The following is a 14,742-nucleotide window of genomic DNA, read 5'->3' on the forward strand; positions in this document are numbered from 1 at the left end:
GCCCAGCGTGATATTTTCAATGTTAACGCTAAAGCATTTATTAGAGTTTCATTCATCTTTAAGGCTGAGTAATTCATTGCATGTATATACCAGGCTCTGTTTACCCATTCATATGTTGATAGATATTTGGATTTGTTTATTTCTTTTTATTGCTGAGCAGCATTCCATTGTAGAGATACACCACAATCAGTTTATCTGTTCATCTCTTGGACATTTGGATTATTTCCAATTTCTGTCTATTGTGAACAAAGTCCTTGAGCAGGCCTATGCATTCATTTCTCTTGGATAAATACTTGGGAGTATAATGGATGAATCATATCGTAGGTATGAATTTGGTTTTTAAAGAAATGCCAAAAAAAAAAAAAAAAAAAAAAGAAATGCCAAACTTTTTCAAAATAGCTGGAAATTATAAGTGGATTAAGGTCCCAGGCACTCCACATCCTTGCCAGTCTTTAATTTCAGCCTCTTCAGTGGGGTTGTGCGAATTCTAATTTGAACTTCCCTGAGGAATAATCACATTAAGCATCTTTTCATGGGTTTATTGGCTATTTATATTCTTTTGTGAATTGTCTGTTCAAATCCTTTGTCCATTAAAAAAAAGAGGAGGTGTTCATACCTATTTTTGCAATTAATGTTTGCCGGGCACTATGCTCATTAGTGCTCAGGGCATGATATGCTCTAACTAACGACCGTCCTGCACAAGTGTAATAACGGAGCATAACAGACGGCGAACGGCCAGGCTCGCTCAGACACGGAATGGCTCGGAAATTTCTGGGCAGGGCCCAAGGCTCTTGAAGGCTCGCGCTGAGATTGGCTGAAGGAACCCTTCCTCAAGCACTTCCGACTCCCGGCCGGCTTGGGGCATCAGTAATTGGCCGGGCTGGCCCAGCGCGAGGCTTTCTGGGAGTTGTAGTTCTTGGGGACTCTGCTGAGGACGCCGGGAAGGACCCGTAGTCCGAGGCCAGGAGCAGCAGTTGGGCTTGGTCGAGGCTGCTGACACCATGTCCCGCGTGTCGGTGCCCTGCCATGTGAAAGGTACCGTGGCCCTGCAGGTGGGCGACGTGCGAACCTCCCAAGGCCGGCCTGGTGTGCTGGTCATCGATGTCACCTTCCCCAGCGTCGCGCCCTTTGAGGTGAGCCAGACCCGTGGGCGCGACCGGGGCTCCTGGGCGGGGCTGACCTGGAAACTCGGGCGTATCCCAGGCATTTAATCTTTTACCGAAAGCCTCTGCAGTGTCCTCGCCCTTGCAAATGAGCTTACCATTTATTTATTACCTCAGTTAACACATATTTACTAGAATGCAGCCTTCTGTGCTATTCTCTTCAGCATCTCTCCCCCACGTCCAGGACAGAGCTGGCATACAAGTGCTAAGATAATAGGGTGATGCTGGAAATACAGTTGTCTACTAGAGAGGTGAAAGGTCATTTTGTTCCTGGCCCAGGGGCTGGGGAATCACTGGACAATGAGTTACCCCAAAACCTGCCTCCTGCCCATTCCCTACAGTCCCTGCTGGAGGTCAGGTTCAGCTCATTCCTCATCAGGATCATTTCAGTGTTTCCAGTTTCCAGTCTCCAGTTGCTGGTCCACATGTGCTGGCAGAGTGACCGACACTACAAGACCTCAGCACAGAGGACAAAGTCCACATTCTAATGGCTTGGCATTTGGGGCCACTCTAGGCCTGTGCCCTGCCTGCTTCTTGACCCCATGCACTTTGTCCCATGGTGTGTGATCATCTTTCAAGTTGTTCCTTATCATAAGCTGGGAATCTTCACTAAAGCTCCCAACCTGTAAATACTGATTCAGTAAGTTTAGGGTGAAACTTGTACATTTATAGTTTTTAAAAAACTTGTTTGGGTGATTCTGGTGAGTCTTCAGGAATGAGAATTGCTGTAGCCAGGCTGAATCACTGCTGTTTCCAGGGTGGGCCAGATTCTCTCAACCTTTGGTGTCCCTTTGCTTATGTTACTTTTATACTCTTTCCCGTTCCACTTGGTGAACTCCTCCTTCTTGAGGCCTCATCTGTATATTTTCTGCCTCCTCCAAAGTTAGGGTTCTGACCTCTGGGAGCCTCTTAGACTTTTTTTTTTTTTAAGATTTTGTTGTTTATTCCTGAGAGAGGCAGAGACATAGGCAGAGAGAGAAGCAGGCTCCTTGTGGGGAGCCTGATGTGGGACTTGATCCTAGGACCCTGGGATCACTATCTGAGTCAAAGGCAGACAATCACTGAGACACCCAGATGGCCCAGCATCTTAGACTTGTGCCAAGATCTGCGGTCATGGTTTATTTGCATGACCTGCTCATTTGGGCTGTGAACTCTTCTAGGAAAGGGAAATTGTCTTTGGGCCCAGTGGGTGCTTGTTGAAACTGTTCGATTGGTAGAAGAGTACTTTCCCTTTTTTTTTTTTTTTAAGATTTTATTTATTTCTTCATGAGAGACACACACACACACACAGAGGCAGAGACACAGGCAGAGGGAGAAGCAGGCTCCATGAAGGAAGCCTGATGTGGAAACACGATCCCAGGACTGTAGGATCATGCCCTGAGTGGAGGCAGATGGTTAACCACTGAGCCACTCAGGTATCCCAGAAGAGTACTTTCCGAAGGGGAGGAAGAGATGGTAGGTTTGAACTTCTCAGGCCCTGGGCCTGGTTCTGATTTGTCATGGTAGGTTGTGTGTGCTCTAGTTACAGGAGATAATGTTTAAGAATTACTACACAGCCTTTCTGAGCATCCGTGTTCGCCAGCATACCTCAACACACACACCAGCCAAGTGGGTGACCTGCCTGCGGGACTACTGCCTCATGCCTGATCCACACAGTGAGGAGGGAGCCCAGGAGTATGTATCGTTGTTCAAGCATCAGGTCAGCTGGGACTCAGCATGGCTAGGGAAGTCCAGATAAGGGCTCACAGGGGATGTAGGGATTGGGCCAGGATACTAGGAGGGAAGAGGGGAGGGGAGGCTGGCCTGGGCTTGTGCCATGGAGAGATTAAGGCCTGGGGAGGCAGAATCTTGGCTTACTGCTGGTTGGGAGGCTCTTGGGCAGTGAGCTAGGGCCTTGCTGGGTCCTTGTGTGTGTGTGTGTGTGTTTGTATATGTCAGATGCTGTGTGACATGGCCAGAGTACTGGAACTGCGCCTGATTCTGCGACAGCCATCACCACTATGGCTGTCTTTCACAGTGGAGGAACTGCAGATTTACCAGCAGGGACCAAAGGTAGGTGACCAGCTCAGAGCTGTTGCTATGAAAGGGAATGCTGGGTGTGGGGCTATGGCTGGGAATGCTGGGGTAGGAGTGGGAGTGAACGGTAAGACTCAGAGGGAAATTAGCCAGGAGGGAATGCTCAGAAGGAAATTAGCCAGGAGGGAAGTTAGCCAGGAGAGGTAAGGTCATGTCCCCATATCCACCTGCCTCTCTCAGAGCTTGAGCCTTCAGGTGCTGGGAGACACTTCTGTTCCTTGTGTTCCTGGGGCCTCCCGCATAGCAGAAGAGCTTATGTAGTCTCTAGCTCTTAGGTAATCTGACTGCCCCTTGGACCGCATGGACCCCTGAACAGGGTTTTCTCAGTGTCGGAGGCTCAGGTGCCCTTCTGTCTGCTCCAAGGACCTTGGAATCTGGTCCTAGGGCTTTCCCACTCTGCCTCCTTTAGGGCAGTTTGCCTTTGTTTTGCAGAGCCCCTCCATGACCTTCCCCAAGTGGCTTTCCCACCCAGTGCCTTGTGAGCAGCCTGCTCCCCTCATTGAGGTAAGCCCTCATTGTGAGTAAGAACCATGTATGAAAAGCTCTTGTGTCCAGCACAGGCCCAGGTGGGCCTCTTTCTGCAAGAATCTGGGGCTGGACCCAGGGCCCTTCATTTACTCTGTGCCATCTTCTTGGGTGGTCATGGGATTTGAGGTATCTCTGAGTGAGGCTGGGCTGCCTACTGCACATGAGGCTCCAACGTCATGTTTCACAAGTCATCTGGGAATGTTACTAGTGTCAGCTGGAGGGCCCCATAGCCCAACTTGGCTTCTCTGGAGCTTTAAGGGCACTGCTGGGGAGATACCCATGGCCACTGACCCCTCCTTCTGGAGCAGGGTCTCCCAGACCCCAACAGGGTATCCTCCGAGGTGCAGCAGATGTGGGCGCTGACAGAGATGATCCGGGCCAGTCACACCTCTACAAGGATCGGCCGCTTTGATGTGAGTGACCGCTTCCCTCTGCTTCATTCCTGTTGCCCTGAGTGGGTCAGATCTGATGGTCTTTTGTGTTGCAGGTGGATGGCTGTTATGACCTCAACTTGCTCTCCTACACTTGAACTATGGCTCTTAGCCAAGATGTTGGCCTTCCGTGTCCACCCAGACCTGATTTGGGCCACCAGAGGCTGAAGTGCTTTCCCTGTGCATTCCGAGTGTTGCCTGCATGCCCACTATGTCTGGGCCACATTCACAGATTCAAGATTCTTGGGGGCTGTGTTGCTTCAGCATGAGCTCTTGGCAGGGGTGTACTCTGTCTTAATCTGACTGCAAGCTGAAATTCTTTTTCCTACCCTAAAAACACTCCAGTTCTACTTACTAAGAATCCCCGTGTGCCCTCTGCTCCTTCTGCCAACATGCACACTCCAGTCTCCTGCCTGCTCCTTCACCCTGAGTGCAATGGGTTGCACCTACTAAACCGGCTCTAACTATTGTTGGAAGGCTGCTGTAGCCATGGCACTCAAGTAGTTTGAAGTGTGAGGGGAAAACCGGAGCCCATTTCTTCCTTCTGCGCCCTCTAGTGGTATTCTTTCCCTTTGTGTTGTTTCCTGTCTTACCTCCTGCCTGCCTAGGGAGCAAAGCTGGGGATTTGGGCAGCCTGAGCCCCTTGGTCCCTGAGCTGGCTTCTGGATGTGTGTTCAAGTGGGTCTACCCATCCAGCCTGGACAGGTGCCTCCGGCAAGGCTGGCATTTGATAATGAGTCCTGGGACCTTTTTGTCTAAAGCACATCCTTGTCCCTTCTCCCAGCTGCCACGTTCCAAGAGTCATGCTCAGTGTGATAAAAGATCAACCTTGGTAGGGTGTGGGTCCAGGTGAGCATTCTCATTGGTGTCCTTTAAGAGACTGACATCTACTACAACCCCAGGCCCGCTGTGGAATAAAGCAGGCTGCTCTTAGAAAATCTTTTAAGTTTTTTTCCTGGCTTTGCCCCAGGGAGCTGGGATGTAGCAACCCAGCTACTGCAACCTGTGCTAGACCTGGAAAATTGGACATTTGTGTGGCTCAACAGCTTTCTGGAGGAAGGTCAGCCACCTTTTGGTGACTACCCTCTGCTCTTATCTATCAGAGTTCTTGCAGGTGTTATCTTTGCCTACAGGGTCATTTATTTACCCCATTCAGTTTTTGCTAAAAGGGTAATGACCATAATCCTGTGCTCAGGGAGTAGCAGCCCTCAGAGAGAGAGAGAGAGAGAGTGTGTGTGTGTGTGTGTGTGTGAGAGAGAGAGAGAGTGGGGGGAGGACCTTGGGGGAGTGGCAGGAACTGTGCTTCATTCATACTCAGCACAGGGCCTAGTGTGCAGCAAGATCAATAAATACTTGTGGAATGCATGACTGCTGGCTGCCTGTGTCCTCCCAGTGGGAGAGCCCGAGACCCTTACCAGAGGCCAGATTACTGATGTGCTCAGCATGCTGGCTGGATCCACCCTCCAGCAACCTCTCCACCCCTCCCCCCCTGTGACCTTACACTCCTGCTGTCCTGAATGTGCAATTCAGGCCTTTTGGCCTTTTATAGAACTTCGACCTTTTGGAGGCTGAGCAGTCAGCAAGGGGAGGTCTAGCCCCTAGCTCTGTTTCTGAGCAGTTTAACTGGTTTGGACAGCCTAATCTACCCTGGAAGATCAACTTGAAGTGCCTGGGGCTGTTTCCCTACAGATTGGAGTCACTGTCCACTGCTCGAAAGCCCCGCCTGCCCTTGGGGCTGCCTGCCTTTGGGGCTGCCCGCCCCTTCAAATCCCCTTTGTGGGAGAGTGATCTATCCCAGCAGAGCCTGGACTACATCTCCCAGCGTGCCTGGCAGAGTGGTAACCTCTGTGTGCCGGCTGCACCGGTTGCGGGCAACAATGCAGCGGGCAATGACCGTGGTACCCCATCTGGGCTTGCGGCTGCAGGCGCTCCCGTTGGCCCTGGGCCGTCCTCTCAGTCGCGCACAGGTGGGATAGAGGGTGATGGGGCATGGTGCTGATTTTGGAGGTGGGCGAGGGAGGAGGGTGGAGGCCGGGACACTGGTGGCCCTGAACCCAGCCACCCGCAGGACGTACTCCGAAGGACACCTCTTTATGACTTCCACCTGGCTCATGGCGGGAAGATGGTGGCGTTTGCAGGCTGGAGTCTGCCTGTACAGTACCGGGACAGTCATGTTGACTCACACCTGCACACACGCCGGCACTGCTCGCTCTTTGACGTGTCCCACATGCTGCAGGTGAGCAAGGGGAGCACACTGTTTGCTAGATCAGGGTTTCCCATCTACAGTGGTGCAAATCTTGGCTTTGTTGGGAGCTGGATTCCAAGGGCCACCCTCCCAGAAGAGGTGGAGGTCTAGGTGTTGTAGACTATGGCTCCCAGGAAGTTAACTCACGGTCTCTTGGTTGTCTCTTTAGTCTTTTCAGTCTGCTCCTACTCAGTGGTGTGCCTTTAAGTCCCAGGTTCCCCAGGGCTGGCACCCACTCCCATCCACTCTCCTGGGTGTTGGTTTGGAAATGGGGGTATTTCAGGATGGTGCCGGGCCCTTTCAAGTTCCCGAACTTCCCCCATTTCACCCTCTTCTGTGCTGGCAGAAGTGGGAATCAGAAGGTAGGGCTCTGCCACTTGCAGAATCAAAGGACTGCTCAGGCATTTTGGCTGGGTTGGACTGGACTGTGGACAGCAGGGAGGATGCCTCCTGCCCAGTGGCCTGAGGTTTTTGATCTCTTTCCCAGACCAAGATACTTGGTTGTGACCGTGTGAAGCTGATGGAGAGTCTAGTGGTTGGAGATATTGCAGAGCTAAGGCCAAACCAGGTGGGCCCCTCTTCTCTCTTGTATTTCTGCTCAGTGGGTGTTCTTATTCTTGAGCCAGCAATGGGAATGGTGGGGGCACAGCAATGGATCAGACACAGGCTTGCACAGGCTCAGGGCTTGCAGTCTTGGGAGATGGGGGTCCCTGAGTCATGTCTAGACATCTAGTTATCTGCAGGGAGAGGTTTATTCTGTCCTTAGCCACATCAGGCTGGGAAGCCAGAGACTCAGGTTTATGTCCTGTATTGTGACCTCCATGCTGCCGAACCTCTTGCAATGCAAAGGTAGTCCCTAAACCAGCAGTCTCATCACCAAGAGCTTGTTAGGAATATACTCTCAGGCCCTGCTTCAGACCTGTGGAATCAGAACCTACATTTTTAACAAATACCCAGGTGATCCATGTGACCTTTCAATCTCAGGCTCTGTCCATCCAGTGGGGAGGCTGTGAAGCCAGCCCCCCAGTATTTTGAAGTATTGCTGTGGCATTTATGGGATCATCAATGGACTTTGAAGTTTGTCTTGGGGTTTGGGGCATGGACTAAGTTGTCTGAGGTCTGGGTGGGATGAAGCACCAAGGCCTAGGAGTCCTGGATTAAGTGTGAAGTGGGTCTCTCAGTACTTGAGTGGGGAGAAGTGCAGAGGCCCCACCAAATCAGGGAGGTCTAACAAGATGGGAAAGGGGTGAAAACTTTCTCAGTGCAGGAAGATTAAAAAAAACCCTGGGGTTGGGCAGGGGCCTGGGCTTACCTAGCCTTGTTCTCCCCCTCCCCCCATCCCGTTGCCTGAGGGTTCATTAATTAGTAGCCCCAGGGGTGTGTCTCAACTCATACTTGACCTGGGCCTCCTGAACCTGGAAGCAAAGATGTTCCACTTTGGCACTAGGGGACACTGTCGCTGTTTACCAATGAGGCTGGAGGCATCGAAGATGACTTGATTGTGACCAGCACCTCTGAGGGGTACCTGTATGTGGTGTCCAATGCTGGCTGCTGGGACAAGGACTTGGCCCTCATGCAGGTACAGCCCTTCTGTGTTCTAGGTACTCTGTCTTCTTTGTTCACAGAACAGCATCCTTGTTGTCTAGGACAGACCTGGCAGGGTGAAGGGGCTCAGACAATGTCTCTTTGAGTGAATGAACAGCAGGCCAGAGTGGGCCCTCCATGAAGAATGCCAGGTTTCAGTGATGGGAGAGTAGGGAAGGTGAAACTGGTCCTGGCTCCCAAGTGAGAAGGTGGAGGCTGGAGCCTGATGTTAACACTCGCAGACCTGAGCTGGGGTTGTTCCTACCACTTAGTTACAGGACCTTGTAAGATAGGAACCAGCTTATTCTGCCTAAATCTTCAGCTCTCAGCCCACAGTAGGTGCTCAGTAAGCGGTCCCAGAAGCTGATGTGTTTCTTCTGTCTTTCCTTTCAGGGCAAGGTCAGGGAGCTTCAAAACATGGGCAGTGATGTGAGCCTGGAGGTGGTGGATAATGCCTTGCTAGCCCTGCAAGGTGAGCAGGCCAGGCTGGGGTTGGAGCCGACCTTTGCCTTGCTGGCTTTTTTGACTGCTTAGCACTGGCCATTCTAGGAGGGAGGTGTCGATGGTGTAGTAGTTGTGTGCCATAATTGTTAAGTTTGGAAATAGGCACTCCCTCTACCTGCTGTAAGGCCCAGGGGCTGTGGGCAAGACCATCTTCTCCCACCTGCAAAGTAGGACTTGCTCAGGGCTTATTCTGGCCCGAGTAAGGGCTCTGGTCCAGCTTTGAGGGGAAATGGGGACCTGGACACTTGGTCACTGGCTCCCTGGGCCCAGGCCCCACTGCGACCCAGGTGTTGCAGGCCGGTGTGGCAGATGATTTGAGGAAATTGCCCTTCATGACCAGTGCTGTGATGGAGGTGTTTGGTGTGTCCGGCTGCCGCGTGACCCGCTGTGGCTACACAGGAGAGGATGGTGTGGAGGTAGGTCAAGGAGTGGGAGTTAGGGTAGTGTGCGGCCCAGGACTCCAGAGCTAGTTGCTTACCTCCTTACTGGTGTCCCATACAGATCTCGGTGCCAGCAGCAGCGGCAGTCCGCCTGGCTGCAGCTCTGCTGGAAAACCCAGAGGTGAAGCTGGCAGGGCTGGCAGCTCGGGACAGCCTGCGCCTAGAGGCAGGCCTCTGCCTGTATGGGAGTGACATTGATGAGCACACCACGCCTGTGGAAGGCAGCCTTAGTTGGACACTGGGTGAGTTGGGCTGGCACTCAGGGATAGAATCGCAAAGGCTGCAGTGGCTAGCCCATGACTGCTCCCAAGGGTGTGCACCCTGGAGCAAATGACGCAGCCTCCCCAAGCCTCCTTTCCCTGAAGATGCCATTGTGACTTTGCCCATTAGACGCTGAGGATCTTCAGCAGGCTGAGGTGGGCAGCACAGCCTCTTTAAGACCTGGGGCAAGAGGTGGGTGGCCGACTGCAGTACAAGGGAGGAATGGGGCTTGGGAGAACCTGAGCAAAGGGGCCTCACTGCTGGATGGATGTTATTTGGGGTCTTTGTAACTAGGACCTCCGAGGGCCAGGGGTCTTATGGACTATAGCTAATCCTGGGGTGTCATGCTTCAGGAAAGCGCCGCCGAGCTGCCATGGACTTCCCTGGAGCCTCAGTCATCATTGCCCAGCTGAAGGGCAAGGTGCAGCGGAGACGTGTGGGGTTAACATGTGAGGGGGCACCTGTGCGGGCACACAGCCCCATCCTGAATATGGAGGGCACCGTGATTGGTAGGTGGACCAGAGAGGTTGGGGAGCTGTTGTTCCTCCCCCCACCAGAGGGTGGGCATCAGAGTGGTAAGGTGGTGCTGACCTATGGCATCTGCCCACACAGGTACAGTGACCAGTGGCTGCCCCTCTCCCTGCCTGAAGAAGAATGTGGCCATGGGTTATGTGCCCTCTGAGTACAGTCGGCCAGGTACCCCACTGCTGGTAGAAGTGCGGCGGAAGCAGCAAATGGCTGTGGTCAGCAAGATGCCCTTTGTGACCACAAATTACTATACCCTCAAGTGAAAGTGGCTTGGGGCAGGGGCTCTCCCATCCAGGAACCTGGACCTGTAGGGCATATAAGGGTTGGTCAGGAAGCTGAGGCTGAATACACTGGGGTGGCTAGGGTGGAGGTTGGTTCTGGTTGTCTGGTCAAGGGGGGGCCCATACCATCTATTCTCACTCCCACCCTCATACTAGGCCTCTTCAATTTCAAGACCCCATTTCTGAGCAAGAGAGCGGCTGCTGCAATGTCAGCCTGGGCTCCCACTGACCCCCTTCTGGTCTGTCTGCCAGAAGGCTATGGGCCACTGTCGTTCTGGCATCTCTCCCTTCCACTGTGCCAGTGCTGGCTGTGGAGTAGTAGCTCACTTTGGGGGATGGGGGGAATAAAGCCTGCCCGACCTACCTCACCATGGTTTCTCACACTGCAAAGGAGTTATTACCGTGGGTAGTGCCGGACGTCTCTTTAAGTTTACTTTGCACGAATGCAAACTGCTGCCTCTCCCTGGGCAGGAATGATTCCTGACTCACTGAGGGTTGGCCCTGTCTGGCTGCTGTGCCTATGTAAACTTGGGGACAGCTGAGGGGCACAGACTCACTCTTCCACATTCCCAAGTTAGCCCAGCCTGCTGCCCAGTAGCAACCATGCCAGGCTCACCACCTGTTCTGAGCCCCAGGGCTGTTGTAGGACAGGCTGGGCCTCCTGGACTTGCCTTACCCCTGGCTGACCTTTGCCCCTGGGGCCCATTACTGGACTCCACTCACTCCTAAAAAAAAAAAAAAAAATTAAACAAGCTTCTTTCTTGCTTGCCAATCTCTAGCTTCATTGTCCTTTGTCTACATGGTTCCTGGGGTGCCAGCTCAATGCCTGCTTGCCTGGCCTCTGAGGCAAGCTCAGAGTGGGTTCCCCTTGAGAAGGGCAGGTCTAAAAACTTAACGAGGATAGTGCCCCTCTGTATTGGGGCATCCATTGCTGCTCCTCTAGGGAGCTGGCCTCACCTCTCCACCTCTGCAAGTTATTATATTCTGGGTACTGAGGGGCAGTACCCCTTAATGTTCCCCCTGTGCATGCACACCCTTGTCCTGTCTGAATAATCACACAGCTGATGCGCTTCCATGTTTAATAAACCACATCCTCAGTTGAACCTGGGGTGAAATGTGAGACCCTGATTCTGTGTGGTGGTGTCAATGGATAGGGCTGGGGTGCAAAATCGCCATCCTATCAGCCAGAAGATAGCTCTGGAATAGGTACACATACATCAGTTCAGTGTAGTCCTACTTCCAGTGCACTTCTGCTGTCAAGGTGGCCCATCCAAAGGCTGACAGATACAAATGTGACTTCTACTAGAGAAGCAGTGACAGGGGTAGGGGGTGGCCCAGCAGAAGCAGGAATACAGCCTTCAGGGGGTGGCCCAGCAGAAGCAGGAATACAGCCTTCAGGAAAGGAGACAATTCTAGGGTTATGCTGTTTTCAGAAACTGGCATGTGCCATTCACACATTTGGAAGCTCCCTTGGCCCACTGTCTAAATGGCGGCCTATGGCTCTTCCCTGTTGAGAGTTCTTGGGGGCTGAGATGGTGCTAGTAGAGAGTTGCTGAGCCTGTGCCTCTTAGGATGAAGCTTATGTGGTTCCTGGTCAAGATGGGAACCGATGAAGCTGCAGGACATGGTGGGGCAGGGCCACTCCACATTACTGCTTAGTGTCTCCCTGTGAGGGGGCAGGGTACAATCTCATGGGTACTTAAAACAGTTGGGGGTGGAAGGTCACTCCCTGGGGCTCAGCCTCTTTTAGGCACCCAGTTTCCCATAAGAATTGAGAGGAGTATGAATTGATATTCAGTAAAAGACCATTTCTACAGCCTGATTCACACCTGGAAAGCTTTGGATGGGCCAGGGAGGAGGGTGTTGGGTACATCTGTGTCTGGATGGTGCCAGCTCCCCCGCCTGACTCTTGAATGGCCAACTAAGTAACCACAAAGTATAAGGCCATGTCCAGTCCAGAATTCCCTGGCTTCCTGCCAACGAAGCAAACATTCAAGAAACCCAGAGCTTAGGGGAAAACAGGCTTCCTTTACAAATCCCAGAGCTGGTCAACCTCAAGTTTCCTCTCAGGACAAGTTTCTATGGGGTCATATCCCAGGCGGATGAGAAGAGGGACAGGAAAAAGCCAAGGAAGAAAATGGACAGTTGGTCTCCCCAACCCAGAGGCTTCTCCTGAGCTGACCCCTGAGAGGAGGAGCATGCCTTCTCTCCTTAAGGCACTCAGGTCAGGGTAGAGGCAAACTTTACTGGTCCAATGCCTGGGACTGCTGGAGACAAGGCCAAGGGTGGTGGAGGCCCAGGCCTGCAAGCACTGGGGTATTCCCTGCCCCCAACCCTGACCTCCCTGCCGTCGTCTCAGGTCTGGGCAGCAGCAGAACCCAGTGTGGGAACCAGCAGACCCGGTGATGTCCCTGGAGATCCCTCTGCTGCCTTCCCTTATTCTCTGTGAGTTTTGAGAGGTTCATTTGCTGTTTCCCTAAAAAGTGATGGAGAGAAGAGAAGGATTATTCTACAGGCAGCTTAACAGTCCCTGAAACTGGTTCTCTCTAGCCCTTTTAAGGGCTGAGGTGGACTCAGAAAGGCCACACTACAATCTAGACCTCTCTACTGAGTTCCCACAGCCCACTTGGTCTCCCACCTTTCTCCTGCTGACATGTTATTCCTCCTGGTTCCTCACCTTATGGAGTGCCTACCTTTTCCCAGTTGCCCAGGTTCTGGGCAGTGGCAGGCAGCCTCCTAACTGGCCTCTTGCCTTCTCTACTGGACCCCTTCATCTTCTTGCCATAAAGCGGCAGTTATAAAGGCAAGTTAGATCAGACCATAGCCTTGCTGAGTCCTTTAATAGCTTCCTGAGATTTAAGGTCAGGTTTCCTGGTCCCTCCATGCCTTCACGTTTGAGCTATAGTGTCACAGCCTTGTCTATCCTTCCAATGTGATACCCTTGTTCTTCCCCTGGGTCTTGTTCTATCCATTCTCTCTGCCTGGTACACTTAAGCACTCCCTAGCCTTTGCCCTTGGCTTAGCTGTCTGTTTTGGGAGAAAACTGCCCTCACCCCCCTGCTCTACTGCCCTTTCCTTTTATTATTTTTTATTTTTTTGCTGTCCTCCTTTTTAAATCTTGGGCTCCCCCTGTAAAGGGCCTGGGTTCCTTTTCTCTGGACCTAGTGTGGCCCCTGTCATGGTAGGAGCTCAGAAATTGGTTGAATGAATGCTCTTGATTAGGGAGTTGATGTTTTACAGATGAGGCGGCTGACCCTGATGAGGCCAGTCAATGCAATAAGGACAAAGGCTGGGCAGCCCGGGTGGCTCAGCGGTTTAGCGCCGCCTTCAGCCCAGGGTGTGATCCTAGACACCCAGGATCAAGTCCCATGTCAGGCTCCCTGCATGGAGCCTGCTTCTCCCTCTGCCTGTGTCTCTCATGAATAAATAAAACCTTAAAAAAAAAAAAAAGGACAAAGCCTCCTGCCTTTCTAAATTGAGGGGCTTGCAGTAGAGTTGAACTCAACAGACCTGCTACTTTATCTCTGAGATTTTGACAGTAGCACCACCAGCCCCACAGGTTGCTGAATAGCCTATCAATGGGCTGTTAAATTGGTATCATTCGAAGCCTGAGCTCCACTTGCAAGCCTTTGAGCTTGCTGCAAAGGCCACTAAACTGGTGGACTCCTGCCCTGAGAACTTCCTAGCCCTGTCCCTGTTCCCAGCATAGATGTGTCTTCTGCCTGCCAAGCATGGGGTTGACATGGGCACAGATTTACTTACCACGAAGTGAAATGCGTGGAGCCATCAGGTGTGGATCCGTTCTGGCCGCCCAGACCTGGGGGCAGGAACACATCCAGAGCTGCAGCAGGCTTGGGGTGGGAATCTGAGCAGGTATCAGCCCAGATCAAGTTAAAGGCCAGTGATGTTGTTTGATGGAGTCTTGTGGGGGCCTTAAAGGGACTAGTGGTATTGTCTGATGGAGGTTCAAGGGAGCGGTTAAAATGTGATGGGTGGTCCGGGATTTCTGGCATGAAATGGTATGTTGGCATGGGTCAGGGTAGAGCATAAAGTTGTGATGAGGTTCTTAGGAGACCAGTGGTAGTCTAGGGAGTTCTGGGGAGCCCAATGATGCAGTCCGGTGGGGATGGGGAGCCTCACCTGGGCGGTGATACAGCCCTGTTACCGTGCTCCCGTAGAACCCCCACGCCAGCTGGATGCCCAGGAGACTTATCACCAACCACAGTAGCAGCAGCTTGAAGAGGGTAACGCGCATGTCCTGCGCCTCCCACTCCCGCAGGAACTCGCTGCCCAGGGTGCCCAGTGTGCCCAGCACCAAGGTCGGCAGAGACTGCAAGGACTGCCCAGACCAAGGCTCCGCCATGACTGGCCCATGCCCCACCCGGGACTGTCACTATAGCACCCACTGCGCAGGCGTCTGGTCTTCCGGGCCAGGCCCGTTAATGCGCACGCGTAAACCAGGCAAGGCGAGTCTACTTCGCTTGCGCGAAGAGTTGGCAGTTTGGGGAGGAGTACTAAAACCGCGCACGCGCACCTAGCCCCACCCTGCTTACTTAAACGATGAGTGAGACGAGGAGCATAAAATAGCAACCAGGTCTTTTATAGCCCCGGAGTTCCCGTGATGCCCCACGCGGCTGCAGTGATTGGTTAAGCGCCCTGCTATTAGGGCGTGGACGCGCTCCTGAGCAATCGTGGCTGAGC

The 14,742-nt window shown here is 52.7% G+C and overlaps 3 protein-coding genes across 6 annotated transcripts; 2 read left to right on the top strand and 1 right to left on the bottom strand.

Moving 5' to 3' along the window:
• The first annotated feature begins 914 nt into the window (after window positions 1–914).
• NICN1 (nicolin 1, tubulin polyglutamylase complex subunit) lies at window positions 915–5,136 on the top strand. Its single transcript, XM_072786200.1, has 6 exons — window positions 915–1,133; window positions 2,686–2,862; window positions 3,102–3,215; window positions 3,672–3,743; window positions 4,076–4,180; window positions 4,255–5,136. The coding sequence occupies exons 1-6, from the start codon at window positions 1,002–1,004 to the stop codon at window positions 4,294–4,296; spliced, it is 642 nt and encodes a 213-aa protein (XP_072642301.1). The 5' UTR covers window positions 915–1,001; the 3' UTR covers window positions 4,297–5,136.
• On the top strand, window positions 3,150–11,169 carry AMT (aminomethyltransferase). 3 transcript variants are annotated; one of them, XM_072786198.1, is made up of 11 exons: window positions 3,150–3,215; window positions 3,672–3,743; window positions 5,888–6,165; window positions 6,267–6,434; window positions 6,931–7,011; window positions 7,891–8,022; window positions 8,421–8,499; window positions 8,802–8,947; window positions 9,033–9,213; window positions 9,586–9,741; window positions 9,845–11,169. In XM_072786198.1, the coding sequence occupies exons 3-11, from the start codon at window positions 6,076–6,078 to the stop codon at window positions 10,021–10,023; spliced, it is 1,212 nt and encodes a 403-aa protein (XP_072642299.1). In that variant the 5' UTR covers window positions 3,150–3,215; window positions 3,672–3,743; window positions 5,888–6,075; the 3' UTR covers window positions 10,024–11,169. The 3 variants fall into 3 exon arrangements, with proteins under 3 accessions (XP_072642299.1, XP_072642298.1, XP_072642300.1); XM_072786197.1 differs by lacking the exons at window positions 3,150–3,215; window positions 3,672–3,743 and adding exons at window positions 5,127–5,258; window positions 9,362–9,424; XM_072786199.1 differs by lacking the exons at window positions 3,150–3,215; window positions 3,672–3,743 and adding an exon at window positions 5,127–5,258.
• TCTA (T cell leukemia translocation altered) lies at window positions 11,107–14,721 on the bottom strand. Of its 2 annotated transcripts, none has more exons than XM_072786205.1 (3): window positions 14,182–14,721; window positions 13,804–13,906; window positions 11,107–12,517 (listed from the first exon to the last, which is right to left on the bottom strand). In XM_072786205.1, exons 1-3 carry the CDS (start codon window positions 14,402–14,404, stop codon window positions 12,478–12,480), a joined length of 366 nt encoding a protein of 121 aa, XP_072642306.1. In that variant the 5' UTR covers window positions 14,405–14,721; the 3' UTR covers window positions 11,107–12,477. The 2 variants fall into 2 exon arrangements, with proteins under 2 accessions (XP_072642306.1, XP_072642307.1); XM_072786206.1 differs by having other exon boundaries at window positions 13,804–13,858; window positions 14,182–14,658.
• Between the last annotated feature and the right edge of the window lie 21 nt (window positions 14,722–14,742).

The sequence above is a fragment of the Canis lupus genome, chromosome 19 (assembly GCF_048164855.1).
Source record: "Canis lupus baileyi chromosome 19, mCanLup2.hap1, whole genome shotgun sequence".
Taxonomy (NCBI): domain Eukaryota; kingdom Metazoa; phylum Chordata; class Mammalia; order Carnivora; family Canidae; genus Canis; species Canis lupus.

Bases quoted from the DNA above. Each gene is read 5' to 3' on its own strand.
- NICN1 (XM_072786200.1), top strand. From the start codon at position 1,002: ATGTCCCGCGTGTCGGTGCCCTGCCATGTGAAAGGTACCGTGGCCCTG. The intron at 2,863-3,101 runs GTCAGCTGGGAC...TGTATATGTCAG, and splicing joins TATCGTTGTTCAAGCATCAG to ATGCTGTGTGACATGGCCAG. The intron at 4,181-4,254 runs GTGAGTGACCGC...TTTGTGTTGCAG, and splicing joins CAAGGATCGGCCGCTTTGAT to GTGGATGGCTGTTATGACCT.
- AMT (XM_072786197.1), top strand. From the start codon at position 6,076: ATGCAGCGGGCAATGACCGTGGTACCCCATCTGGGCTTGCGGCTGCAG. The intron at 7,012-7,890 runs GTGGGCCCCTCT...CTTTGGCACTAG, and splicing joins CAGAGCTAAGGCCAAACCAG to GGGACACTGTCGCTGTTTAC. The intron at 8,948-9,032 runs GTAGGTCAAGGA...TGTCCCATACAG, and splicing joins CAGGAGAGGATGGTGTGGAG to ATCTCGGTGCCAGCAGCAGC.
- TCTA (XM_072786205.1), bottom strand. From the start codon at position 14,404: ATGGCGGAGCCTTGGTCTGGGCAGTCCTTGCAGTCTCTGCCGACCTTG. The intron at 13,907-14,181 runs GTGAGGCTCCCC...ATACCTGCTCAG, and splicing joins AGGGCTGTATCACCGCCCAG to ATTCCCACCCCAAGCCTGCT. The intron at 12,518-13,803 runs GTAAGTAAATCT...ATCACTTTTTAG, and splicing joins TCCACGCATTTCACTTCGTG to GGAAACAGCAAATGAACCTC.